This window comes from Talpa occidentalis, unplaced genomic scaffold (genome assembly GCF_014898055.3).
Source record: "Talpa occidentalis isolate TD23 unplaced genomic scaffold, MPIMG_talOcc4v2.1 talOcc4.11, whole genome shotgun sequence".
Taxonomy (NCBI): Eukaryota; Metazoa; Chordata; class Mammalia; order Eulipotyphla; family Talpidae; genus Talpa; species Talpa occidentalis.
The window spans coordinates 25,470,558-25,497,766 of record NW_023601104.1 but is presented as its reverse complement, the minus strand read 5'-3'; the positions used below and the strand labels follow the sequence as shown (position 1 = coordinate 25,497,766).

At 42.6% G+C, this 27,209-nt stretch overlaps 1 protein-coding gene and 1 pseudogene across 1 annotated transcript in view; both read left to right on the top strand.

Annotated features, from left to right (window-relative positions):
- The first annotated feature begins 1,207 nt into the window (after positions 1-1,207).
- MYO1E (myosin IE) overlaps positions 1,208-27,209 on the top strand; it is a 194,153-nt gene continuing 168,151 nt past the window's right edge. The window contains exon 1 of the mRNA XM_037502590.2: positions 1,208-1,570. Within this exon, the coding sequence (XP_037358487.1) occupies positions 1,568-1,570 (3 nt within the window). The 5' untranslated portion in view covers positions 1,208-1,567. The remainder of the gene's footprint in view (positions 1,571-27,209) is intronic.
- The window catches only part of LOC119239501 (FGFR1 oncogene partner 2 homolog), a 37,173-nt pseudogene continuing 11,568 nt past the window's right edge, over positions 1,605-27,209 (top strand).

Genomic DNA, 27,209 nt, shown 5'->3' with positions numbered 1-27,209 from the left:
CAGAACATCCCCTCTATCAGGGTAGCTGGAAGGTTTCAGTTGGGGCTAGAGGCAGCAAGCACCATAGGTGAATGTAACCCCACAGGTGGCCGCAGGCAGGAGCGATAAAACACAGAAGTCAGTTGTAGAGAGTAGCCACTTTTGTGGAGAATCACAGGTGGAGCCCCTTCAGCTCCCACCAATTGCCACCACCGACTGGATATTCCCCCAGAGGCTCAAACTCCGGTGGCCTGCACCCAGGTGTTATAGACTCCAGTTGATAGTCATTACTTAGGACAAGCAAGGTGCAGGTAGTTTTAAGGTTTGTCTGACAACCTCAGGAGCTCCTAATATGCAGCACTGGGGAGTGTGTCACCCTCTAGACCCTGGCTCCTTGATTAATTTCTAGTAGTATGGCATCCTGTCTTGCTGGCATCTGCTGAGCATATAGCTCCAAGTGTCCCACTGTTCTTCAGAGGAAGGTCCCTTCATTTACCACACCAGGTGTGTATGCTTCCCTCTCTAATGCAACCCCCAGGTACTAGGGTCTCCCATGTAGCTGCGAGGCCTTCAGTCACCAAAAATAACCAACCAGCCAAACAAAAACCAATTTCTCAGCAGTCCCTCCCTCTCTTGGGTTGTGGACTCCCGTGGAGTTCCAGGCAAAATTATGTAAGAACTTTTCTTACCCTCTCTGACATTTTCTTTCGCTTTTCCTTGTGAAAATGTTAATCCTCCTGTTGTCCGCACTTTTTCAGGGATTGTTGTTTCTCTATGTATGGTTTGTTAAACATGCGGGAAGGAGGTGAGCTCCGGGTCTTTACTATTCAGCCATCTTGCTGGAACGCCCCACTCTGATCTTTCATGCTGATAAAATATTTCCTTCTTTTAAAAAAAAAGTTACGGGAAAACTATACCTCCTCAGCTGGGAAACTACACCTACTCTAACTTTAGAGTTAAAAAAAAAAAGTGAATGATTAACCTCCCTCTCCTGGCGGTTTTCTCCCTACCAGTGCAGAGGTCTTGCCACCGGGAGCGAGCGGGTCAGCGGCTCTTTGCAGGCTGGCGGGGAGCAGGACTACAGGATCCAGAGGTCTTTGGAAACGCAGCAGCTCCAAGCTTGTTGGCTACTAGGCTTTCCCTGAGGAGGGACGCTGGGAAAACAAACCCTGATTGGTCAGGCCTGAGCTGAATTCTCCATTTAAGGACAGATTGCCCGGCCCGAGCTGAGGCTCAGCCAGAGGAATAAGTGGCCGAAGAAAACAGGAGCGGAGCAGAGCAGCCGGGCAGACGCGGCGAGCCTCTGACTGTTCCAAGCGCAGGGGGAGCGCCGGGTCCGGGGGGACCCCTGCCGGCCGCAGTATGCGCCCCGCCTGCTAGGTCGCCTCCTCTAGCCCTCACCTAGCGCCGCCGATCCCGCCTGGATGGGGTGCCCCCCGGGTTCCCATTGGCTCCTGTGAGTGCTTGGGTGTCGAGAGCCTGTTTTTGGCGAGGGGAACCAACTTTTGAAGTGCGCCCCGGAGACTGCGTTCCAGCCCCGGCTCTCCCAAGCCCGACCCCGCGGAGGCGCGACCCGGCGCGAGTCACCATGGTGAGTCCCGGGCGCCAGGGCGCCCGAGCCGGGGATGGGGCAGGAAGCCGCGCGCGGGGCACCCACCTTGGGCACGCTGGGGAGGCCGGGAGTGGAGAAGGTGGACGCGGGGTTCGGCACGTCGCGAGCTCTGCTTTCCTTTCCGCACGCCCCGGCTGGGGGAGAGGGCGTGAGGGGCCAAGGAAAACTTTTTCAAGTCGCTTTCGGCTTCGCGAAACTTTCTGTGGTTTGGGTTGCTATGGCTGCCAGCTGTCGCAAGCCGGAGTGTGGGTACGTCTGGGTTCAGGGGCACGGCCCGGGAGGGGACGCTTCTCCTCCTGCTGGGAAGGTGGGGGCAGCCGCCTGTGCCCCGCTGGTCCTCGGGGCCGGGGGAGGATGGCCGGCGGGTTGGCGCGGGAGCCGGCTCGCCGCGCCCCTCCCCTGCCCGCCGCTCCCCTCCCCGCCGGAGGGCACCAGCGCCCGCGGGCTCCGGCTCGCTCCCGGGGCGGGTCGGCCTCCTGGCCAGCGCCCGCAGCTGTCCCGTCTGGAACCCGCATGCAGGCGGGGGCGGTGCTGGCCGCACAAAGGCCGGCGGGGGCTCCAGGTAGCGCGAGCACCTGGCGGTGCAGGCTGCAGGGAGCGAAAGTGACCCGGCGCGCCCTGGCGCCACGCTGGCCTAGACCTGGCGCGGGCTGGTGGGGTCTTTGCGAGGAAAAGGCCGAGTAAACACCCCCACCCCCACCCCTCCCCAAGTGCGAGGTGTACACTGAGCGGCTCGCACGGGAGGAAGTCAAGTTTTTTGTTCTTTTTCCTTTGGCATTTTGGGAATATGTGGAAGTGGCTGGCTTTTGCTGGGACTCTTGTCTGACTTTTCCTCCACCCCAAGGCCCCCGCCCCAGCACCCCTGCCCCTAATAACCTTAGCCGCATCCCTTGGGCTTTGGTGTGGTGTGCTTTTCTTGCCGAGGCACGAAAGCAAGGACTCTATTTTGAAGACATTGGCAGTCTCATCAGAAAAAAAGTTCTATTAAAAGGCTTCATAGTTTCCACACTTGTTTCTTTCACCAGTCCTGCTTAGGTGGATGCACTGGTCTTCCTCTGCTTGATTTGGTGGCTTCTAAGGACTGTGAAAGTGGAGCTAGGTCGCGGCGATAACTATTACTGCCCTGATCTAGAATTCTTTATCCCACATGGCCAGCCCGAGGAAAACGGAGCAAAGGCCCATCCCAACCAGGATACAAAATTTAAAAAGCCACCCTTGCTCCACTGCTGTGTTTAGTCAAAACAATACAAGCAAACAAAACACCTTCAAAGGGCATCCTGGACCAGAGGTTTTCCTTTTTGAATAGTCCCAAATTATGTCACCTTTGCCACTAAAAGGACGCTCTATCTGTAAATTTCCTCTTTCAGTTTTAGGGTTTAAGAAGTCATCTGCCCACATTATTTTTGGAACCTCTGTAGAGAACCATTTTCTTATGCTGAGTGTGTTTGGGTGGAGCTACCTAACTGGGCCACTGCCTAATTGGCCACTTGAAGTTAGGCAATGTGATAGTCCTAGCATTTTAAATTGCTGTAATTATTTTCTGTGGTTTGATATTTCTGAAGAAAAAAAAAAATCAACGCATTTGTAAGAAGAGCTTAACGAATCTTACTGAGTTTAAACATTTGAGTGGTATTTGAAGAAAGTTAACTTCTCTTAGCTAAGCTCATTTTTCATGCTGGACAGACTAAAAAGTAGTCTAGGACGCCTTTTATTTTTTTCCTGTGAGAAATCAAAAATTCCATGCTCAATTCAGCCCTGTAGCCGCTGGCTGGTCATAAATGGGAGCAGGGGGGCGTGCCCTATGAAAGAGTGGTTTCCAGAGCTGCCTAGTGTGTCATTGGAGGCCAGGCTGTGACTTACCTATTGATGGGTTCACTGCCAGGGGAACAGATGGCCATGTTGTGGGCCGCCGGGAGACTCAAGAGTGTCTAATGCTGTTGCTGAGGCCATAGTTGCCTGCAGAAAAGTTGAAACAGCTGGCTCTCCTGAAATAAGAGATGTGCTGGATCTACAGCCTTTTGGCAAAAATGAAAATTATCATTTCTTCATTGACTTCAAACATTATCCATTAGATATGTGAAGTTGCCTTCGAGCAACTTGCCTTCTCATTTTAATTTTTTTTTTAAATAATTAAGGCTTTTGTTTTTTATTTAAGATTTATTTATTTATTTATACAAGCACTGGGTACAGTCAGAAGTGTGGGAGGGTGAGAGAATTCACCAGAGTCAGAGTGGGCATCAGAACAGGCAGAAGAACTGAAGTACACTGCTGAGGGGAGCAGCGGGCAGCAGGAGGGGTCTGTGTGCCATGTGGGACCCTCGCCCAGTGGCCGGGGATTGAACCGGCACTGCAGAGGCTGCGGGCAGCTTCGCAACCCAGCGCTCAACCACTGCGCCACCGGGGAGGCCCACCTTCTCATTTTAATTAATGAGAACCTCAGTTACCTATGTTTATGTAAGACCCCTTCAAGCTAACCAAGGCTGCATTTTGTGGCCCACATTGCCCTCGTCAGCCCAGCTGCATCGTTCTGCTGCTTAGAACAGGAAGAGAAGGGGCATTGCCTTCAGTGGCTGAGGCTGAGTTAACAGGACAACATAGTTCATCAGACCCTTGACTGAACTCTATGGAGAACACCTGTACTGGGATTCCTCCCCTCCCCCTCCCCCATCTCTGGTATGAGATCTGTTCAGAAGTTGGCAGCTTATCAGGAAGTCTCTCCACCTGTACCCCAGGCCATACTAAGACTCACTCAGTTGTGACTCATGAGAAAGATTCCCATTTTCTGACTCATGAATACGAAGTACAGTATAGTTCACCTAATATCTTCCTCCTGAAGACACACTCTGGGGTACTTTTCTCCATCTTTTTTTTTTTTTTTTTCTGTGTGGGACCCTCGAATGAACCGTTGCTGCAGAGGCTGTGGGCAGCCTCGCAGCCCCAGCGCTCAACCACTGCGCCACCAGGGGAGGCCCATTTTCTCCATCTTTGGAAAACCAAGAACACTAACTGGCAGGCAGTAGTAATTTTTATCTTTTTCCTTAGGAGACATGAATAACTGGGGAAAAAATCTGCACATCTTTATACTTTAGTGTACCTTGGTTAGGAGGGCATATAATTTCCTTTGGTTTTAATAATACATACCTAAGGTTTTCTTAATAGAATCTGACTTTATTATCATCCACAAAATAGGTTTTCCTTTGGTGGCCAAGTCCAGTTTGGATTGTCTAATGGACTGGAATTCCTTTCTATAGCTCTGATTTATATTTTGGGCCCAGAATTAGGATGCATTCATTTCTGTGACTTAGGTATTCTGATATACTTAAATAATATGATTTGGCCATCCCCTCAGAATATGTTCCAAATGATATTCTTTTTTTTCCTTATTTGCATATTACTTGTAAGTCAATTGCAGATATTACACAGATAATTACATAGGAGTGGATTTATGAACTTGGAAATCAGAGGGCTAACTGGCTGCAAGTTTCCTAAGTGCATGGTATATAGAATCTGGAATCCACTTCAGATGTTTTCAGGGAAGGTAAATGAGTCTATTCCTGTTGATTAGTTTATCAGATTGCTAGTAGTGTCCTGGCCCAAACAGCACAATACAAAACCAAAACAGAAAGGAAGGGGATACAAAGTACACAAAAGTTTTCACAGAGACAGAGGGGTGAGGGCAAGAGCAGGCGTCCAGAACATTATCTAGGGGGCAGAGGGGGCTGGCCTGCCTAGTGGGAAATATTCGACTAGCCCAGGGCAAGGAGGGAAGCCCAGAGGGGCAGTGAATGGAGAGGGATAGAGAAGTGAAGGAAGCAGACAGTTCCAGAAACTGAAAGCCACTTCTTTCAGTTTTCCTGGGGATTTTCGCCATTTCAATGTTTGTAAACTCAAATATCTGGAAAGGTCGTGATGCAATTTTTGATAGAGTGAGACAGTGGCATTACTTGGCCCTTGGCCTATGGGTACATCAAGCCTATTACCAAATTTTCTTATTTTTCAAGAAGAAAATGGAAATTAGGTTTTTATGTCCAATCAGCCAATTTTTTTAAGTGTTCTGGTCATTGAGGAGAAGCTGAACAAACACCTGTAGGTCAGCTGCTTGCAGCACTGCTGTAATTCTCAAAGTGGCATCTTGTGAATTACAGTACTTCCTTCCAGGACCTGTCTAACCTTTAGCCACATAAACAGGAGTGGTGCTAGATTTTCACTGATACACCCTCACCTTTCCCTTAAGAGAGGGAGTTACCTGGTACTTTCAGCCCATGGAATCTCTAAGCTGTTAAGCAGAGGAAGTCTGCATCCAGCTGCTACTATTCAGAGTACCTAAATACCAGTGTAGATCTCTGAGTAGTGAGGCTATAAATTCTCTTAACTCTTAAATTTTCTCCTTCAGTGAACTTGCTTGCCTCCCAGCCCAATATTGCATTGGACTTCTTTTATTTATCCTTTCTCAGCTGAATCTCTTGAATTCGAGATCTGTTTCAGGGATTGTTGTTTTTGGGGCCCTATAATGAGCAACAGTCAACATTTTGGTGACTATGACTTGGAATTTAGTTTTTTGCTTGTATACTTAGTGTCATGTGATCATGTGTGACCAAATGAAAGGGAGAACATGTAGTACTTTGCATTTCCTGATGAGGAAAGGATTGGCTTTCTTTATTTGGTAAGAACTTGTAAAGGCTCTTTTTCATCAGCTTGAAAAAGACCTATTTTCAAACCTCTACACAAATGCAAGGTATTATAACTTCATAATGGGATATATAGAAATTATGTACAGTCATGATTTTCCAACTTTAAGCTATCTTACTTTTTTTTTTTTTTTTTTAGAAAAGATTTATTTAGGGCCTCCCCAGTGGCGCAGCGGTTGAGCACTGGGTTGCGAAGCTGCCCGCATCCTCTGCAGCGCCGGTTCAATCCCCGGCTGCTCCCCGGCCACCGGAGGAGGGTCCCACATGGCTCGCAAACCTCTCCTGCCGCCCGCTGCTCCCCTCAGCAGTGTACTTCGGTCCTTCTGCCTGCTCTGTTCCCCGCTCTGGCTCTGGTGAATTCTCTCACCCTCCCGCGCTTCTGACTGTACCCAGTGCTTGTATAAATAAAAATAAATATTTAAAAAAAAAGAAAAGATTTATTTATGCATACAAGAGCTGGGGTGTGGGTCAGAAGTATGGAGAGGTAACAGGATTCACCAGAGACAGAGTGGGGAGCAAAACAGGCAGATCTACTGAAATATACTGCTGAGGGGAACAGCTGGCAGACAGAAGTCTGCTGCACCATGTGGGTTAACTCCCTGGCTGGGGATGGCACTCATGCTGCAGTGGCTGCAGATAGCTTCATAGTGCTGAGACTTAACCCCTTGCACCACCAGGGAGGCCCATCTTACTATTATTTGTACAAAGATGTGGCAACTTGTATTTTTTTTTTAAGCACTGGGTACAGTCAGAAGCGCGGGAGGGTGAGAGAATTCACCAGAGCCAGAGCCGGGAACAGAACAGGCAGACTGACGAAATACACTGCTGAGGGGAGCAGCGGGCATGGCAGGAGAGGTCTGTGCGCCATGTGGGACCCTCGCCAGCAGCTGGGGATCAAAGCGGTGCTGCAGAGGATGCGGGCAACTTATGTTTTTATCAATAATATGATTCAAATGAGTTCCTCAATGATGATCTTTTCATTTTCTATTTCTTTACCCTGCTGGGACTTAACATTTACAGAACAAATGAGGGGTTAAAGGTTAAATGCCAAAGTTATTAAAAATAAACCTATCACCCTTATAAGCACACTCTGTAATGATGGTACACAAATTGTGTTTTGAATTTCAACTTCAGAATTCATTTTGGCAAAGATGAAAGGTTTGGGGTCATTCTAGTGAAGTGTTCTCTTTTGCCTATGACAGCCACACTTGGGGAAAGTAGAACTCTTAAGAGTCACTCCTAAAGCAGTGATCTTAACAAGCTATAGAAAGTACACTACATCTGAGTGAAGTCAGCCCTCCCATCTGACTTGCCCCCATGGAAATAATGTCATTACCATCATTGCAAGCACTTCTGAACAGTCATTTAAGAAAAACTATTTCCCCCCCTTTTTCACCTGAAATGTCAGTGTCCAGCCTAAGCACACATCTCACCAGACTTCTCACGTCTCAGCTATTACCCAGGATACATTCTGCCACAAAGGAGGAAATAATGGCCTCAGTGAAGATGTGCAGGATCGGGGTGAACAGGCTCTGGAGGCCAAAGAGGAGGTGGCTTTTCTAGGAATAAGTATTAAAAACCGCTTTGAAGGGGACATATGTCTCTTCTGGTGTGTTTGTTAACAGTTGGTACTTCATAACCATACCGGCATTGGAGAAAGCCCAGAAAATAACTTAAGAATTCTATCCTAAATCCTTTCGCCTCACTTCACAGAGAGATCTTGAGAGTCTAAATGACTTTCAAAGTCTCAAAGCTACACTTTGGCTGAGCTGGTGCCAGATCTAAGTTGTCTGATCTCAACCTAGTAAGACTTTCTCCAGTAGACCATTGTGGTGGATTGGTCTGTTTCCTTAAGGTCTAGCCATGACCCAGGTAGCTTTACATCTGTGTCCCTTTGAGAAAGTCTTAGAGATAGAAAGTTGTCTATTTTGATTCATTACTGTGTCAACTTTAAAAGATGATAAGGAATACATTGAGAAGAGCTTATTCATAATACCACGACCTTAACAGTTATTTTCCTCTCTGGGTTTCCATCCAGTCTATCCAAACACATTTTGATATAGTTGTAATGATGGGGCAAATACACAATTTGTGCTCTCTCTTCCCCCGCTTATAAATCCTATTTCTTGGGAAACATTTTTATTGGTTTAATTCATATAACCAGATTTCAATGTTGACAGCAATTTAGTGGAATATTACTTTTGACAGAATGATTTTGGCAGCATCATTGATTCTAAGGAAATTTCAGCAGTAGTAACAACAAAAAATAGGGTTGCTTTTAGCATCCCAAATAGATGCAGACCTTTGTTACTGAAATTATTTTATTTAAACATACATTCAGTTAGAGTGTAAACAGCTTCCTCTAAGATTTGGAAATGCTCTAATGCAGAATTATGTATGAAAAATATGGCAATTCCCCTTTTCTCAATTGGATTATCAGAGATTTCTAGTATTTGGGGGTTTCTGAAAATGCCTTGGAAACAGAAAAGCAAAAAACAAATATTAGGTTTGAACAGATATTTGTATATATTTGTATAAATTTGTATATATATAGGTTTGAACAAATATTTGTATATACGTACACATACTGTGTATGTATGTGTACATATATTTTCTTGAAGACATCAATTAAAAGACTAGGAAGATGCCAATTTCAAGTAGCTGAAGGGGAAAAGAGGAAGAGCAGACTGGAGCCCACTGCCTGTGGTACTATCAGTGATGCTCTATTTGCTTTATGTATTAAATCAAAAGCACGTACATAGATATTTGCATTATTTTCTGTGGTTTTAATGTCTTTTTCCAATTAAGATAACACAAACACACAATTCTGCATATACTTCTAGGAGGCTGCTAAGCCTCGGAGCCCATATGATATTCTAAGAGTTGTAGCACACGTTATCTTGAGGTGAATGTTAGTGAGTGTGATCAATATTTGGATCTGTCAGGTTATTTATTTTGAAAGATTCATTTCATTTATGCATACAAGAACTGGGGTGCAGGCCAGAGGTGTGGGGGGATGAGAGGATTCACCAGAGACACAGTGGGGAGCAGAACAGGTGGATCTACTGCTTAAGGGAGCAGCGGGCAGATAGGAGAGGTCTGCTGTGCCATGTGGGTCAGCTCCCTGCCTGGATCAAACTCATGCCACAGTGACTAGCGATAGCTTGATAGTGCTGAGACTTTAACCCCTGTGCCACCAGGGAGGCCCGTGTCAGGTTATTTAATGACAGTTGACAATCAAATCAATAGTAAGTTCCTTTGAGTGTTACATAAAGTGCCACTAAAGGTTATGTCCCAGGGTGTTCAGTATATCTTAGCATCTCGCAGTCACCTTTTCTTAACCTATTGTGTAGAAGAGTTCTTGATATAACTAGCCCTGACAAACTTGGTGGCTTTGATAGTAAATATTTATCATTCCTAGCTTGTTTACATGGCAGTGGTCACAAGGTTCCTGAGAACAGTAAGAGAGAGTACAAACCCAAGTGCGTAGTTTTTAAATTTCTGCTTGTATTATGCTTCTGTGCTGTCCCCTTGGCCAAAGCGAGTCATATGGCCTCAACCAGAATTGGTGTGAGCGAGAACTATCCCTAGGCTCAGAGACAGTTCCCTACCCCCACTTCAACCTTTTCTTGCACTTTAATTAAGTGAATACATAGAGGCAGGAATACATTCAGCGGCAACTCCAGTTTTTCTACACTGACCCTCTGAACTTCTGTGTACAATAGAATAAGACATCCCCCGCCTTCCCGGTATGTCTGCTGTTGTTTTCTAAGTAGGAGGGTTTGGAACTGTGATTCTTTTGTATTATGGAAATTCAGTATGATTTTTAAATTGCTATTTTTGTTGAAAAAGAACAGTAGAGTCAAAACTAACGAGAAAAATCAATTTCTGTTAAAAGACGCTTTGTGAAAACAATAAACAATTTTATATTAACTCTACACTTTGGAGAGCAATAAATCATGCTAAACCAGACTGGACTAGATAGTTTGTTAGACATAAGGGTGGAACATCACTGTTTGGAACAGGAGGGGACAGTACTAGTTTTTACCTGATTTTTGCTGGCATTGAACTGTCTATGTAAAGGAAGACATTCTTCACATATACAAAAATACATGTTTTCCTTGGTTGAAAGTCTTGTCTTTTGGACTGTAGGATGGTCCCCAAAATAACTCTGTGTCAAGTCCATATTCTATGAGACACAGACTATGCTATCTGTGGGGTTCTCAATAAGATGTGAATTGAGAAAGATTAATGTTTCTTTTGAGTTTTGGGCATAAAGCTAAACTATAAATTTGACTTTCTTTTTTAAACAAAAAATTAAAAACTATACAGATGGGGGAAAACTCAATCCCCAACTTTGACAACTTAAGGCCAATCATATTTCTTATATTTTGTTAAAATGGTGTATCATGTTGACTGCTTTGTGGATGTTGAGCCATCTTTGCCTCCTGGGAATAAGTGCCACTTGATCATGATCTATAATTCCCTTAATATATTGCTGAATTAAGTTTGACCATATTTTGTTGGATATTTGCATCTATGGTCATCTGGGATCTTGGCTGTGATTTTCTTGTTGCTTCCTTGTATGATTTTTCATATCCGGGTGATCTGCCTTGTAAAATGAATTTGGGCAGAATACCCTTCTATTTTTGGGAGAGTTTGAGTATAATTCTTCTTTTAAAGAAGAAGCTTCACCAGTGAAGCTATCTGGCACTGAATTTTCTTTGTTGAGAGGTTTTTGATTACTGCTTCAATTTCTTTACAGGTGTGTTCAGATTTTCTATTTCTTGATTTGGTCTTGTAGGTTGTATGTTTCTAGGAATTTGTTTTTTGAGGTTGTCCAATTTGTTGACACATACTTTTCTCAATTCTCATTTATTTTGAAGCACATTCTTTCTGTATTACATCTTATGTCTGTGTTAGAAATGATAATAATACCATTTTATTCTATCTCTATATTACAATGACTTTTAGGTAAAGCAACTCTTCCTCAGTACTAACTACTCTTTGGGTTGAAGGAAGGAGTGTGTCTCAGAACCAAAACAAATAATTTCATTTTCACTTTTAACAAGCAGGAGTTTTGTTTTAACAGAATAATGTAGGCATCTTTAGTTACCGGGTGTCGTTTTTTAAAACTTTGCCCGTTCTCATCCATAGGGGTTTCTGGCAGTGATATCTTGGTGTCCTAGTCTAGGCTTCCCCATCCTACCGTCCAATTGTTAGGGGGAAAAGGATGTCCCAAAGCAAATTCCATATAGGCTTTGTGGACTCCACCCCCACCCCAGGTCAAAGCCAAAGACACTGGGAACTCCAAATCCCATCACCACCAAAGGGAAGGTGACTGGGACCTGAGGGTGGGGTTAAGCAGCCAGGTGGATACAAAAGGCAGACACGTGGGCTTTGGGGATCCCCCATTTTGGCTCTCCGCCAGCTCGCAGCGTCCAGCCAGCTCTGAGAGTGACTTTGGGTTTCCAGGTCGTCGGATCAGGTAGGACGCATTAAAGACTTTATTTCCCTATTTTCTCCCTGAGTTGTATATTTTCCTTATTTCTTTTTCTCTTGTAAATAAACCTTTTATTAACCCTTTTGCGTGTGTCTGTAGTAGAGTATTCATAAGTCCCTTTAAAGCGCGCAGGTGAGGACCCACAGCCAGGAACCCTTTTAATATCGGGGTTGCTCTATAACACAAGCTCTATTCAGGAACTGCCTTTAAGTATGATTAATAGGACCAGATATGACTATTAGTTTCTATATTCCATCTCATACAGACCTGTGTTATGGTGATGACTGAACAAGTAGAATTTCTCTCTTTAAAATGACCAGATAACTCTAAGCATAAAATGTCAAGATGAGAAATATTATAGCAACTACTAGGGGTGGAGTGAAGCCTATGGAATTTTATGTTGAAATTGTGTCTTTGTTATGTGTGCCTGTTTTCCTGGCAAGATTTACATTCCTGAAAGTGGTCCATGGCTCCCCAAATCACCTTCTAAGGTCCAGAGAATTTAAATAGCTTGACCAATATCACCTGGCAAGTTAAAAGAAGTCTCTATAATGCAAGTCTTTTGACCCATAGTCCAGGTTCTGAATCTGGACTTTTACAGGAAGTGTTTGAAAATCAAAATAATTTTTGTAAGATTTCTAGAAACACTAAACCAATATGTTACCATGAGGTAATAGTGGGTATTAATTTTTCAGAGTAGTAGTAATAAAGCATAAAGATAGGTATAGTGTTGGTCTTATATGATGTTTTCTCATTATCCTGCGATCACAAGGAGAAATAAGTACGTACACTACAGCCTTCAAAAATAAATCAAGGACATAAGATTTTGACTTTTTGTAAGTAATTGAAAGCTCATTAATTCCCTGGTGAGGATTTACTGTTATTATAAGATTAATAATTTCTTCATTTTAATTGAGGACACAGAATCAGAAGTTACTGGCGGGACTCCAGTAACTGCATGGGCACAGATTTGTGTGCTCTAATTCTATTATTAGGAATAGGGTTTGGGTGTAGAAAAAAACCAAGGTAGCTTTTTCCTTGTGGCTCTTTCTCATCCCTGCCACCAAGCCCCAACCACACCCTCCAGCTATCCAACTGCTTATCTTTCCTCACAAGGCCTCTTGACAGTTCTAGGTGTGGGAGGTGTGAAAGAGGGGGGCTGTAGAAGGCAGGACACATACTTTGCACCTGCTCTCCAGTGCAGACACCTGGTGAAGACTTCCAAAGAAGGGGCATGCTCGCTCCTTCCATGTGTCCTGGAGCCAGTGTGTTAAGAGTAGTCTGCTGCTCTCTCCAGAGACAATAGGGCACTGACCTCTTTAGGGTTATGAATAAAAGTCTTCCTATTTACACTTGTGTTTGTGTCAGTTGGCAAAGGTGTATTTCAGTACTCTCAATAAAAGATGTAATGACTTAGAAGCTTACACCATCTGCCAAGTCCAGTAGATTCTACCCTCCAGCTTCAGCCCAACTTTTTGCTGTCTCTCACCAAGGTGGTCTGGCCAAGTTCAAACACTTGCTGTGCCCTTTACACACCTGGATGGTCTCACCTTTGACATCCCATGATCTCATTATCTGACGCCAATTCTATCTTCTTGAGTCTCACGGTTAGAAGTCACCCACCTCTTGAATCCCCTCCTTTCAGCTTATTATCTGCAAAGCTCTCATGATTGTTGATGAGCATTTATTTTCCCTTCAGATGAATTAATTTTCGGGTGGAGCCCTCTCTTGTTCATCTTTGTATTCCATCCCCTCCCTCATTTTGTGGCTTGTAACACTAGGTAGGTAGTATACTGGTTTTAAACTTACTAGGGGAAAAATGCTTGCACTCCCTTCTCATGGGTGTGAGTATATGTTCTTTAAAACTACCTCCTAGGTTTTGATCACAAGGCACTAAAGGAAAGCACAGAACTGCCAGCACCTCTGCCAACACCGTGAAGTACTCTTAAAATCCACTCCAGTAAACCACTGCTCTGAGTTACTTTGCTAATGGAATGAACCAGGGGAGAATGAATCTGTGAAAAAGCGCCGGTGATTCAGATGTCACCAGGGCCTTAGTGGGAATGATGAAGTTGTCTGATGTAGGTGTCACCCCTCACTTCATTCAGCTTGCCAAATGGTGACAGACAAGGTATAGTGACAGATAAAGATGCATAAAAGAGCACCTGAAAGTTGAGTTGCTCATTGGTACAAGGCAGGAGGATGCTGTCTGCCCATCTTCAGGGCTTTCTTTATTCGTAGAGCAGAAATCTGGGCAAATACCAACCCCCTCCCTCACCAGCGATGTTTTGGAATCTGTAAAGAAAGATTGTTCTCCCAGAAAACAGAATCTGTTTTATTGTTATGTTGCCAGTGATTTTCATAAGGATGGATGTTTAAGAAATGGGCACAGTTAATAGATGGAGGAAGGAATTGTAAGTATTGAAATGGGATTTTGAAGTACTGTGCTTGTTAATTGAATGCAGTGGGGAAGGAAGGTTGAATTCAATGTTTGAATTTCATGTGTAGTCCAAATACAGGCAAATACAAACTGTCCTTATGAAATCTTTTATTGGCTTGCTTGCACAGGGCAGATTTGCACATCTGGAGCTTTTTTGCAATATGTTTCCATGCTCAGCTCCAGGTGTATGGGATGAGCTGTTCTAAGCTCTCCAGGAGGTCAGAGAAATGGCCTCCAAAATGACCAGGAGGGAAGTCTAGGTGACTTGTGAGTTCTGGAAAATATGTACCAGTTAAAGTGTTTTGAGTGAGGATTTTGAGTGACTGGTAGACCAGGAATGGAGTTGTTTAGAGAGGCATAGTAATTAGGGGCACTCTTGCCCATGGCCAGCAGGTTTTAGAATGATAATTCATTAAATATTTGTTTATTGTGCTGTCTGGCTAGGTTATAAACTAAAGGGGACATGGGTCACACTTCTTTTTTTGTATGTTGATCATGAAGTGCAATGTCTGGTATGTGGTAGAATCTGTGACCTTGCTCAATTGAACCAAATAATCTCCCTAAGCCAAAAAGGCCTAGAGGCCAAAAACCTTCCAGTACAGCTCAGGGGGAGAGGGCTGTCTTCACTGAAAGAGTGATTGATGAGAGCTGGCAGATTAAAGTAGACAATTAACTAATTGTAGACTGGAAATATTTTTCAAAGATAAAAATAGCCCTCAGATAAAACCACTAGGGTTTCCTTTTAAGTTTCTTTTAATAGAACAGGATATTAGCATGTCCAGCTCAGCCCCTGCAGAAGGTCAAGATGGCAGAGGGGAGCTGTGTGGGCTGACTCTTTCTCATCCAGCCTTCCTTCTGCTGATACCTGAGGCTAGGTCATGGCCTGAGGCCATGCAGCCAGTCCCAGCTGGTCCCCTCAAGGATTGGTAGTGCAGAAATGAAACCATAATTCACCAGAGTCCCCAATGCCAAGGGGTGCTGTTTCAAATCAGGCACCCACCTGGCAAGGAGGTGGCATCCAGTTCTAGCTAGTTCTGTGCAGAGGCCATCCCAAGACCTCTGCTGTGACCTGTGACCCTGCCCTAGGGCTCCTCACTGTCAGGGGAGAGTGGCTGGGGTGCTTTGGTGATATAAAAGGTCACTATCAGATTATCAGATAAAGTTTTTCCTAAAGCTACTTGGACCTTCAGAATTAAAATTTTCTGACAAGGAGAATTTATTGCTTCTGCTTTCCCTTAGGTCTACTAAACCACCCACCTGCCTCAGGGGGATCTGGTTTTGCTCTTCTCTGAGGGCCAGATAGTCTGAAAGGAGACATGCTAATGGATTAATTGTTTTATTTATTCTGCTCCACACAAATTCCAGTAGCTTCATTTGCATTGAGAGCAGAACTTCTTAGTGTCTTGGCATTTCCTTTGATTTTGAATGGTTCTTAATGTTTGTTCTTTGTTGTTTTTTTTTTTGTTTTTTTTTTAGAAGTATTCAGCCCATAGTGATAGGTTTCTCTAAAGAGGTGTTTTTGTTTTGTTTTTCTGGTTATGGGATGGAGAAAGTAAGAAAGTGAGAGAATTAAAAAATAAATTATGTGCACTAGCCAAGCAAAAATTTGGGGCCTGAAGTTTATGCAGTAATGTTTACTTGGCTAACATACTTTAGTTTGGGGAATTTAAAGATTAATGCATATGAAGGCACGTTGACATTTATTCTGACAAAAGCTGTATATATAGAGAGCTGTAGTTTGCTTTCAAAAATTTAGAAATGTAGAGGTTTGTTTCTTCACCTATGACAAAGAATTCTGGTTCATGTGGAAATGCATTTTTATAAGTTCATTGTTAATGAGACATTTTAGATCAAATAGCTTTATAATGCATAAAGGACAGTAATTCTCAATGCGGGGTGGAATGTGAATTTTGAAAGAAATACAAAGGCTGCAGAAGCTTAAATATACTGATGGTTAAATTTAGGTATAATGGTTAAAAAAAAAACACTTCCTTTCCCTGCAAGCTGGAGTTTGGGAATTTCAGAGCTGGGAAATCAAGTAGTAGATCTTAAGGTTATAAATCACCCAGATAAATACAGGATTATGCTATTTTTGGACCTGCTTGTAGATATGCAGGGTTGTATGATAAGAGTTTTTAGTGCTTTCTCCAGTTTTTGAGGGTGTTCTGTGTTTTATATTCTCAGTAGTTCCCCCTACAGACCTTAGCCTTTGTGGGGAGTGGAGAAGGGGCTCTGGAGGGGAGAAGAAAGTATGCTTCTATGAATTTATTAGCTTTCCACACCTTTGAAAAGAGAATGTGCTATTGGAATTAACACTTACTGAGAACCCACCTGTATTGTCCAGTATTTAAGGTGGGTGTGATTTTTCTTGGTTTACAGACAGAAGACCTAATACATGAGTTAGGTAACCTGCTGAAGGTCACCCATCTGGAAAGTATCAGAGGAGGGACTTAAATTCAGGGTGACCTGAACCTAAGGTCTGCTTTGGAAAGGAACCTTCTATTCCTAGACACAAACCTATTCAAGTTTTGGGTCTGCAGGCATCACCTAGGGATGTTGTTATATGTGAAGGACTTCAGACCTTACCCCAGACCTACTGATTCTGAATCTTCATTTTAACAAGATCCCCAGGTGACAGCAAGAGGCACTAGTGCCCAGGAACACTGTGGTCCAGGCAAGGTAACTTGACCCCAAATACTTCCCCAAAGGAAGTCTAATGGTTGTCCTCAGGACATCATCTTCCAAGGACAGGGATGCAGCCAATCAATCATCTCTAATTATCCTGCACAAGCAAAAATTACAGGACAATGTTCAGGAGTGGGAATGGGGGGAAAGTTTTCTTTCAGGCTATTCTGGAGTCAGCTGCCCTGAAGTAGATGCATGGGAGAGGTTGTCTACAGCTCACTTTAGGAAGTTCTCCACCCAGAATGTCTCCCTTGTGGCTGTTGTTGATGCCAAGCTTTTTACCATTACTGATCCTCTGAGGCACTGCATTCTGATAAAATGCAGCTTGTTTATCAGTTAATAATACCTTGTTGTAAACTAGTCTATCATATCCTATATCCTCTATGCCTAAAGCAGATGAGAGCAAATTTTCTGACTTGAAAAGGAAGAGAGAGACCCCGAGTGGGGAATAGCAATGGCATAAAGATAGAGAAGGCCATTGAGAAGAAGCCCAGACTCCAGAACACACCACGTAGGGCTGGGTAAAGTGTGCTTTGCTTCTCCCAGCTGGTTTTTCTTATAGAAGTTCCCTAGGCCTTTAGGCTGGAGACATCAGTATCTTGTCTATAATTCTCCTCCCTTCCAGTTTCCTACCAGCCCCAAAGTCCGCTGAGTATGTCTGTGGACACTCTCCTTTCCCTTTCTTAGCCATCAGCTACTTTGAATCTGCATTGTCTTACACTGGGACCATCACAAGAGTTTCTTCAGTGATCTTCGTTCCCTTTCCTGTGTAATTCTCTGAAACAGCATTGCCAGAATCATCTTGCTGGTAATAACTTTTCGCCTGTCACTCTTGCTCAGAAACTCTCTCAGAAGCTATTGACAACAGACTACAGTTTAGCATACTTGGCCTAGGTCAGGTAATTTTCCATGACTGAACCTCCATTTCCTTTCTTGCCATTTATCAGAATCCTATGAGGCCCAAATAGCTCCTTAAGATCATTCCTTCTTCAAATTGTAGCCAGCATCACGGTTATTTACACAATATGTGATCTTGTATTGCTATCAGTCTGCTTATGAATTTATTGCATAGATAAACTGTAAGCCCCTTGAGGTAAGAAATTATTTACATATCTTGGGCCTCCCTGGTGGTGCAAGGGGTTAAGCACCACACTATGATGCAATCTGCAGCCTCTGCAGCAGGAGTTCAATCCCCGGCCGGCCAGGGAGCTACCCACATGGCACAGCAGACCTCTCCTGTCTCACCCGCTGCTCCCTTCAGCAGTGTACTTAGGTCAATCTGCCTGTTCTGTTCCCCACTCTGTCTGTGGTGAATGCTCTCACCCCCCGCATCTCTGGCCTGTACCCCAGCTCTTGAACGCATAAATAAATAAATCTTAAAAAGATTTACATATCTTTATGGTCTTCAAAATTTACCATCTTCCCCTTTGGCCTCACCTTCTGGTACACTCCCTCTTCTTTCACTCACAGCACTTGCTGTGGGTTTTGTGGCTGCTCGTGGATCAGGCTCCTCCTCCCCCTTGAAGAATGTGTCTGGCCCCAGTGGACGAACTGTGCATCATCTGCTTCCTCTTTATATTTGTTGGGTAATGGAGACTGTCATCTTGGTCCTTTTGAAATTTATCTCCCATCTTTTCCGTCTGCTCTGTTCTTGCAACTCTTACCATTTCTACCAGTACTTCTACAAAGCTTTTAGTGAATAAAACCTAATACTACTATGACTCAGTGTATCCTCCAGCTAGGGTGTGAAGGTGAGTCAGGAGTCACCTCAGACAGCAGTAGTGGCTCAGTTCCACCCTGAGGGGGAGGCAGGAGACTGCCTGGTGCTGTGGAAAGAAGGTCACCACCACCACCCCCTCCTATCCTCTCACCCTCCCACCCCACATTGTTTCTTGGAACTGAAGAGAACACATTATTTAACTCTCTATACTTCAATTTTATTTTTAGAAAGTTAGAATAGTTGGTGTTCTCTTCTCTAGTGGGGATGCATGGAGTATCATTAAGGTCATTGTAAAATGTGTTGGATTCAGTCTTTGAGACTAAAGTACCACGATTCTATCACAGCTGAAGCTGTGTACCAGACACCATACTTTATGGTTCTCCTGCTTCCCCTCAAAGTTGGAGGCAACTATTTCTAATACACTTTATGCAGTGGTAGTTTTCTAACAAACATGTTCAAGTTCTGGGTCACTAAACTTTAGAGAAACCATATTATTTGTCTCCAGACTTCTAACAGATTGTCTTTGAGTTACATGTTGTCTGTTAAGGCATTAATATTGTAACCAAGTGAGTAAGATTAGAAATGTATCAATTAGGCACATGCTTGACCGGCTTCAGGTAGAGCAGGACCAGAAAGTGGCAGAAAGGAGGAATTCATAGAATGAAATGAGCTGTTCAGTGAATTGGGGCAGGGTACTTTGCCTGTCTGAAAGACTCTTGGCAGAGTTTCTGATCACTTCCTCCCTAATTGACTGGGAAATCTAAGGAAGGCTCATAGCGTTTTGAATTTTCTGAATAGAATGAGTTCACTTCACCCTTTTTGTTTGTGGTTGATTGGTACTGGAATTAGGGGAAAGACACCCTTTTCTGCCTTACTCCTGCATTGGAGGAAACAGTCTTATCCAAAAGCATGCTAAATACATGATTATATACTAACCACAAAAGGTTTCTAGGGATACGTCCCGTGCCCCCTCTCCTGTGCCCTATTTCCATGTTCAAGTCTTAGATTATTTTCTAGAGGTAGACTCAACCCAGATCTCATCCCCTCAAAGAAAACTTTCCCAGACTGCTTTTCCATATGTCCATTGCACCTTGTTCAAAATGTGCTTATTTTATACATCATGGTCCCTGCCATGTGTCTTTGCAACATCAGAATTCTGTATTGCATGAAGAGGTAGGATTTTAGAGAACAGGGGTTGTTTCTGGACATTTGCTGGTGGTCCCAAACTTGCTTAGAAGTACCTGTGGAACTTTTAAAAAATTGTCAGTCCCTGAACTCCATCCTAGACTAGTTGAAATCATTTTCTGGGGTGGGACTCACACAACTACTGTGTTGTTTTGCCAAGTTTCCTGGGTGATTTCCTAAAAGCAGCCAGAGTTGAGAGTCACTGTTAGTGGATATTTAAGACCGTGGAATATGCCATCATCTGGCAAATGCAAACTTACCAGGTTGTTGTTTTTGCCATGCTTCAGCAACCACTTAATTTGTAAATTTGGGATTTTTTTCTTGGGGGAGAAAGGTATAGAATGGGGTGGGGGGATCTTAGTACAGCTGACTTCTGTAAATAAAACCTAGTTCCCAGGGGACTTTATATAAGGGGAATTTTTGTGTGAATAGCACTGGGCGGTTGGGGTGGGGAGTCTTCTGTAGCCTGGCTAATGCCTGGTAACCTGAACCCTATTGCCCCCCTCCCTACTTTGGTAATATACCAAGAACAGAGGCCTCCAAAATATGGTAAGTTACCAAATCTACTTGGGGAGGTGAATCAGCAGGTTTGTGATGAGGTTCAGGAAGCTGGTAACTACAAGGGTTCTGGGTGATTCCAGTGTGAAAACTGTTAGCTGAGAACCAGTGATCCAAACAACTGTAAAACTGAAAATGCTGTGGGTCTTTTTTTCTCTTTCTTAGATTGTCTTACCCAAAAATGATGTAATCATATGCATATTTTCTCTGATTTGTATTTTTAAAGTTGAGTTTCTTATATCATTTGAAGTTTACTTTTCTAGTGTGAGGGACGTATATAACTTTTCCCAAATGTGCACTTAGTGTTTCTAAAAATAATTTACTAGGTAATGCACTCCTCATCCTGTTTTTATTCTATATTAATTTCATGTCTGTAATATTAACCAAGAAACTGAGGCCTTGAAGCATGGTCTAACTACAGCAAAGAATAGGCATTTATCTGTAGCTTTAGGAGCATAGCCACGGAGATGGCAGACCCCAAAAAGCACTTGAATTAAATGGGGGTTGAGTCAGGCTTATTTACACAAAGGGCCAGATAGTTCTTGCTTATGTTCCATATGCAAAGTAGGGTTCAAATCAGTCAAGTTACCACTGGTGCAACACTATGCAAATTAGGAGGCAAGTTAGACCAACAGTGATTAGAATTCAGCCAATCACTTTTTTCAGTTTCTTCTCTGAGGTCTCTGTGCTGGGGGCCACATTCTTAGCAGCAACCAAACTTTGTTATTCCTGGTTATCTTTGCTTGGTTTTTATTACTTGTCAATTTATTTCTGACTACCTCTTGTTCCATTGATCTATTTCTCTATTCCTGAATGAATTGCTAATATCATGCTGTACAATTGCTCCAGTTTTAGAGTGTTTTTATATTTGGGCAAGACTCTAATCATATCCCCTCTTAAATGAGTTTTTGGCTGTTTGTCTCAAGATCCCAAAACAAAATCTCTTTAAAGCTTAGATTGGACTTCGATGGACTCTATGGAACAATTTGAGAAGAGGAACATTTTTATTATAACTATAAAGGTGGTTGAAAGGTTCGGCGCGGTAAAGAAAAGGAGAGCCAGGCTACATTTCTCAAAGGGAGGGAAAGTTTATTGCGCCCCGGGCGGACCTCACGGACCCAAGGCGGGGGTCAGTGGAGTCGCGCACGTTGTTAGGGGGAAGCAGGGTTTTATAGGGTGAGGAGAGGTCAGGTGGGTAGTTGGGCTCGTATGGCGGGAAAAGTTTGTAGGGCAGGTAGAGGTTCTTTGTCTGAGATGAGACTCGTAGTGGGAGGGGGGAGGCTCATTGTCTGAGTCCTCCAGGCAGGTATCCGCATTCCTGCCCCCCAGGTGGGCTTCCGGGTAGGCTTTTGCATTCCGGCCTGCTGCATGGACCTTTCTGTGGTATCCAACTCCATCAGCTCTTCTTTTATCACCTTCATTAATACTTTATGCTTTCCCGTACACAGTTCTTTCACATTTCTTAATTTACTGCTGGCATTTTATAACTTGTTCTAGTTTGAATGGGATCATCTATAATTGTTGGCTTTTGAAAATACTAGTATTTTTCATATTTTGTTATAATTTAGTGGATATCATACCACAAATCACAGAATTAAAATAAGAATTTCATGTATCTGATATGAAGGAATTATGGCATTCTAGTTCATTTTACTTTTTGGTGAATGTATGTTTTATTTTTTCTTTTTAAAGAATTATTCCTTTATTATAAGGTTTTTATTTGTTTCTGCCTAGAAGAACTGGGGTGTAGGCCAGAGGTATGTATGGGGGATGAGAGGATTTAGCTGAGACAGAGTGGGGAGCAGAACAAGCAGATCTACTAAAATACACTGCTGAGAGGAGCAGCAGGAAAGACAGGTCTGCTGTGCCATGTGACTACCTCCCTGGCCAGGCATCAAACTCATGCTGCAGTGGTTGCAAATAGCTTCATAGTGCTGAGACTTAACCCCTTGTGCCACCAAGGAGGCCCCTGTTTTGTTTTTTATTTCCTTGGGGAAAAAAAAATTTCCTCCCCAAATATCCTAGTGAATTCTTTCTAATTCTGTTTCTTCATTAATAGAGTGCCTTGAACCACTGTGTCATCCTTCTAAAGACTCATGGATGCGGAGGGAGCTGAAGCTGAGCTAAATATATTAGACACACCCTACAGCTATGCTGCCCAGTAATCCCCTGATAGTGACAAGATGTTTAGTGATGCACCTCCTCTCCCTAAAGGTCCAGAAAGCACAATTAAAAGTGGAAAGAGGAGAGAGGAATTTTCCTTCTGTTTAACTGAATGAAGGATCAGAACTAAAGGCCCAGCTTTTGCTTACAATCTCAGTGGGGAAAAAAGAATGACTCCAGAATCAAATAATTCTAAGAACTACAGTGCTTTATAAACCATAAAGTGGTATTCAAATAAAGTAGGACACACTAACTCCATGTGCTTTAGCTACATTTGAAACGTGTCCAGAAAGTAAAAAATGTCCCTTGATGAATAAAACCTGGACAAACTACCCCAGGATTCCTGTTACATCTTTAAAGGAAGGATTATGTGTGAAAGCAGAGAATACTGTAAAATAACTTTTTTAAATTAAAAAAAAAATTTTTTTTTATTTGTACAAGAGCCGGGGTACAGTCCAGATGCGCAGGAGGGTGAGAGGATTTACCAGAGACAGAGCGGGGAACAGAACAGGCAGACTGATGAAATACACTGCTGAGGGGAGCACCAGGCGAGGCAGGAGAGGTCTGCTTGCCATGTGGGTTGCTCCGAAGCCGGCGGGGATCGAACTGGCACTGCAGAGGCTGAGGACAGCTTCACAGCGATGCGCTCAACCGCCTGCGCCACCAAGGAGGCCCTGTAAAATAGCTCTTTAATCCAGATATGAGTCTAAACCATGAATAACAGGCAAAGAAAGACTTGGGGATTCTGGCAGTTGTCGAATGTACTAATTATTCTTAGTATCCACAGGCTGTATCCCCTTCTATTCTCTAAGTGAGGATATGGGACAATAATGCCCAGTTATTAATAGTTAATAATGTCCCATTCCTGATTCCTTTCTCTTTTCATTTCCCTGCCTTCCCTCAATCATTTTGTATCACTGGGCATATAAAAAGTAGTTAAGCAATCCTGTTTTGTGACATAAAAGTCAAAGTTAATGGTGAAAGCTTAACCAATCAGGTTCTAAAAACTAGTGAATCATGAGTTTCATGTCCAAGGAATGTAAGTATTCTGAATACCCAAGAGGTTAAATTACTTTTTCACCTTCTTGTTTTCATTCTGCTATCTTGAAATAAGTAGATATGGAATTTTTTTGCAATGATGATTTTCTTGCTAAAGCGTTAGGAAAGCAATGTAAGTATTAAAAATAAAACCTGTCCTTGACACTGAGGACCTGTTTGTTATGACTGGAAGGAATAAAGGGAGGTAAAAAATAACAGAGACTTCCTAATATAGAAACGACAAGGAATTTCTGAAACTAATATGTTGTTTAGGATCTTTGGTTCTATACTCAAGTGATGTTTTTGGTGAGTTCTGTGACCCAGTTCTAAAAAAAAGTTTCAGAGCAGAGAAAGAAAAATTGAGGTGCTTTTCTACAAGATTAAGAAACCTCACTTAAAAACATTAGCTGAGGGGAAAAGAAAAACCAGATATGTCTCATTTTACAGAATTTTTGAGGTGCAAGATACTTTGATGGCATCAGACTGGCCACTTTTTAGGTGAGAAAACAGAATGCTCCGTTTGAATAGCTCAGCATGAGTGACTGAATGCATGGGGTCACAGTCTGCTATAACTAAGAACCAAATTTACTGTGTCAAAACGTTGTCACAACAGCCCCTCTCGCAGGAAGGGGCAAGAATGAGCAGTGAGAGGCTCTGAATTATCTCCTTTAATCTGGCATTTACCCACTGAAGAAGCCCTCTCTGTTTTCCAGAGGAGAAAGCTGTGGCTCATAGAGGCCAAAGAGCTCGCCTCTACGGAGAAACAAATCTAGGCCTGTTTATTTTTTCCTTTCATGTTACTTTTGCATCATTCTGCACTTTGTGTAGGTGGGTTCCTTTTTTTAGCCCTTCAAATTAAATACTGCTTTTTGATCAGTCCACCTTTCTGAATACTGCTGCTCCCTGCCTGCCTAAGGGAAAGTGCTCCCTGTGGGATAATACACTGTGGCTTCAAAACAGGTTTCTATTGGGGAAGAATTGATAACTTTGTCCACTTAAGCTTCTCTTTTCTTGATGCCCTTTTTAAAAATAAGAATCTTGGAAATTTCTTTTTTCCTTAAATTACTTAAAGTTATTTTTCAAACTATGGCTCTTCAATATGAAAATAAGATGAGTTGATAAATAAACAGCATATTAGTTTGGGTTCTTGTTTCTTTAGTATTTCATAGATTCATCTTTCCTGTTAAAATGCTACCCTTCTAATACCTTGTATTTATTGAATATCATCAGACTTTCTGAAGTTCTTCCACCTTGATTTTATCCCCAACTAAAAAACATTATAAAGTTAATTTTAACTTAAAATGTCCAAAGAAATGAGAAGAAAAAAAATATTAAGGGGGAAAACAACATCAGACAAGCTAATTATTTATAAGGACAATTATAAAAATATTTGCTGCTGTCATTCTTTGCTGTACAAGTGAACAGACTGAGCTCATAGAGCAACACCACATCTTACCTTTTTCTATATTGATGATTTTCCTCCTCTCTCCAATAGTCCCTAGAAATTAGACTATGTAGACTACCTATAACAAGAACACAGCATTGAAGGGGATTAGAATCTGATTGAAATAGGCTTTGTGTGAAAGGTTCGCTTTTTTTTAAATGTCAGGCTAGACTTAAAATTTTTAGCCTTTTAACCTCACCCTGTCCTCCTACCCTTTTATTTCCTTCCACCTTGCACTTCAGGGTTTTCAAAAGCTCACACCTGCATATTCTTGGAGCCTAACAGCTCTCCTCATTGTGGAGAATACAACAGTGACCCCCCTTTTCTTTCAAAGAATGATGACAAACCCAAGTACATGTATTCCCACTCAACTAATGTAAGTTTCATACATTGAATTCCATTATGCATATTTTAATTTTTGTTGCTATGTATTCAAATTGTAACTTTTCCTAGGAGATTTTAGGGGGTACCCTCCTAAATGACTATAGGAGAGGAAAAGAGAAAAATAGGTGAATCAATATACAGCGTGCTTGCGAAGGGAGCCTAAAGATCTAGAACAGCCTTCCTGGGTCTGTTGGGGGGTCTTTGTGCTAGAGGAAGTGTTTCTCAGAAGGCTGGACAATCGCTGTGTTAGGAGAGTGGAGAGGTCAAACAACTACTCCAGAGCACAGAATGGGTCTTGTCAGAGTTTCCAGCTCAAGCAGCAACCTGGCTGGGTTGCTCGGGAACCAGAAAGTCACTTGAAAATTTGGTTGGAAAACTAGGCACAAGGAAATAAATATTTCTTATTACACATAAGATCATATCCAGGCACAATTAATTCAAAACCACTCACTAGACCCACTGGAGAGGGGTCTAGTGAGTGAAAGATTTCAGTTTAGCAAGGAATGATAAAAGGGTAGTTAAGAATTTAGTAGCCATTATTGCTAATTTAAGATGTATGAAATGTCATTGACATAGTCATCATAAGATGTCATCTTATTATTTAAGTATCTGTTTTAAAATGTGGTCGAGATTCTTACAGTTTCACCCCTGACTTTGGTCCTCTCACATGATTTCCTCCCTAGAGTCCTAATTTTTAAACCACAAGGGCTTTTGGGAACTTGTTCCTCTTGCCAGTGGGAAGTGATTACAGATTAAAGAGGCTGAAACTCCCCTACTGTCTTTCCCAAGTCACCAGTGACTAGGTTGGTCACCTGCTCCAACACTCCTAGAGCCCCCAGAGATAGTCCTGGGTAGGAGCTGAGTACATATTGGGGAGCAGAGGTGGCCAGTGTTTCATGGAGGAGGTTAGTAGGAGGTGTTCTGAAACCACACAGGAAACAATTTTCTGTTGCCCACTTCCCACTTCATAATTCAAGCTGACTTGGACTGTCATAGTCTTCTAGCTGACCAACAGGTTAAAAAAGGCAGTTTGCTGGACACAGATCTGGGAGTCAGGAATGTACTGCGTGCCGAGTAAAACATTTCACCTCCCTTGAAGCAAAGGAGAGTTTTAACTCTGACCTAGTTTTTGTGGCTAGAATGTTGGAGGTAAATGGAGAGACTACCAAATTCCTAAGCTATCTCAAACTTGGCTTTACAGAGCGATCATTGCGGTGGGGGCACATTACTTATACCTAGTAGCTGAATCTGCAAATACCTCAAAACTTCCTTCAGAAGAAGAATCTAGTTTGATTAATAGACACTCTTGGGTAACATTACTTAGTTGAGTAGGAGAAAAAAAAAAACACGAGCTTAATTTGACTACATTAGCTACTCAATGGATGGAGAAATGTAGGGAGTGTGTTTTAGTGATTTATTTGCCTTATTACTCCAGTGAAGATGTTTCTAAGCTTGGGTTTTATTTATTTACCTTGTCCTATACACAAAATATTTTCGACTGTGGTCATTTGAATGTGCTTTTAAGTCTGGTTATGCAGGCTAAACCTCTTTTCTGCCAAATGTGAAATAGCAGAACAAGAGAAAACCATGTGCTTTACATTATAAAATTATATCTGATGGATGTTCATGTTTAGAAAAAGCATATTCAAACTCACCATTTGTAGATATAGATGACAACTCCTTTGCCAAGCAAAGTTTTGTTCATCATAATTGCTTGTCTTCATTTGTTTCTTTTTCGTATACTTAAAAATTATGCTGTGGAAATGTGTAGTATAGATTCTGATTTGAATCCTGGCTCTTGTAAACTGAG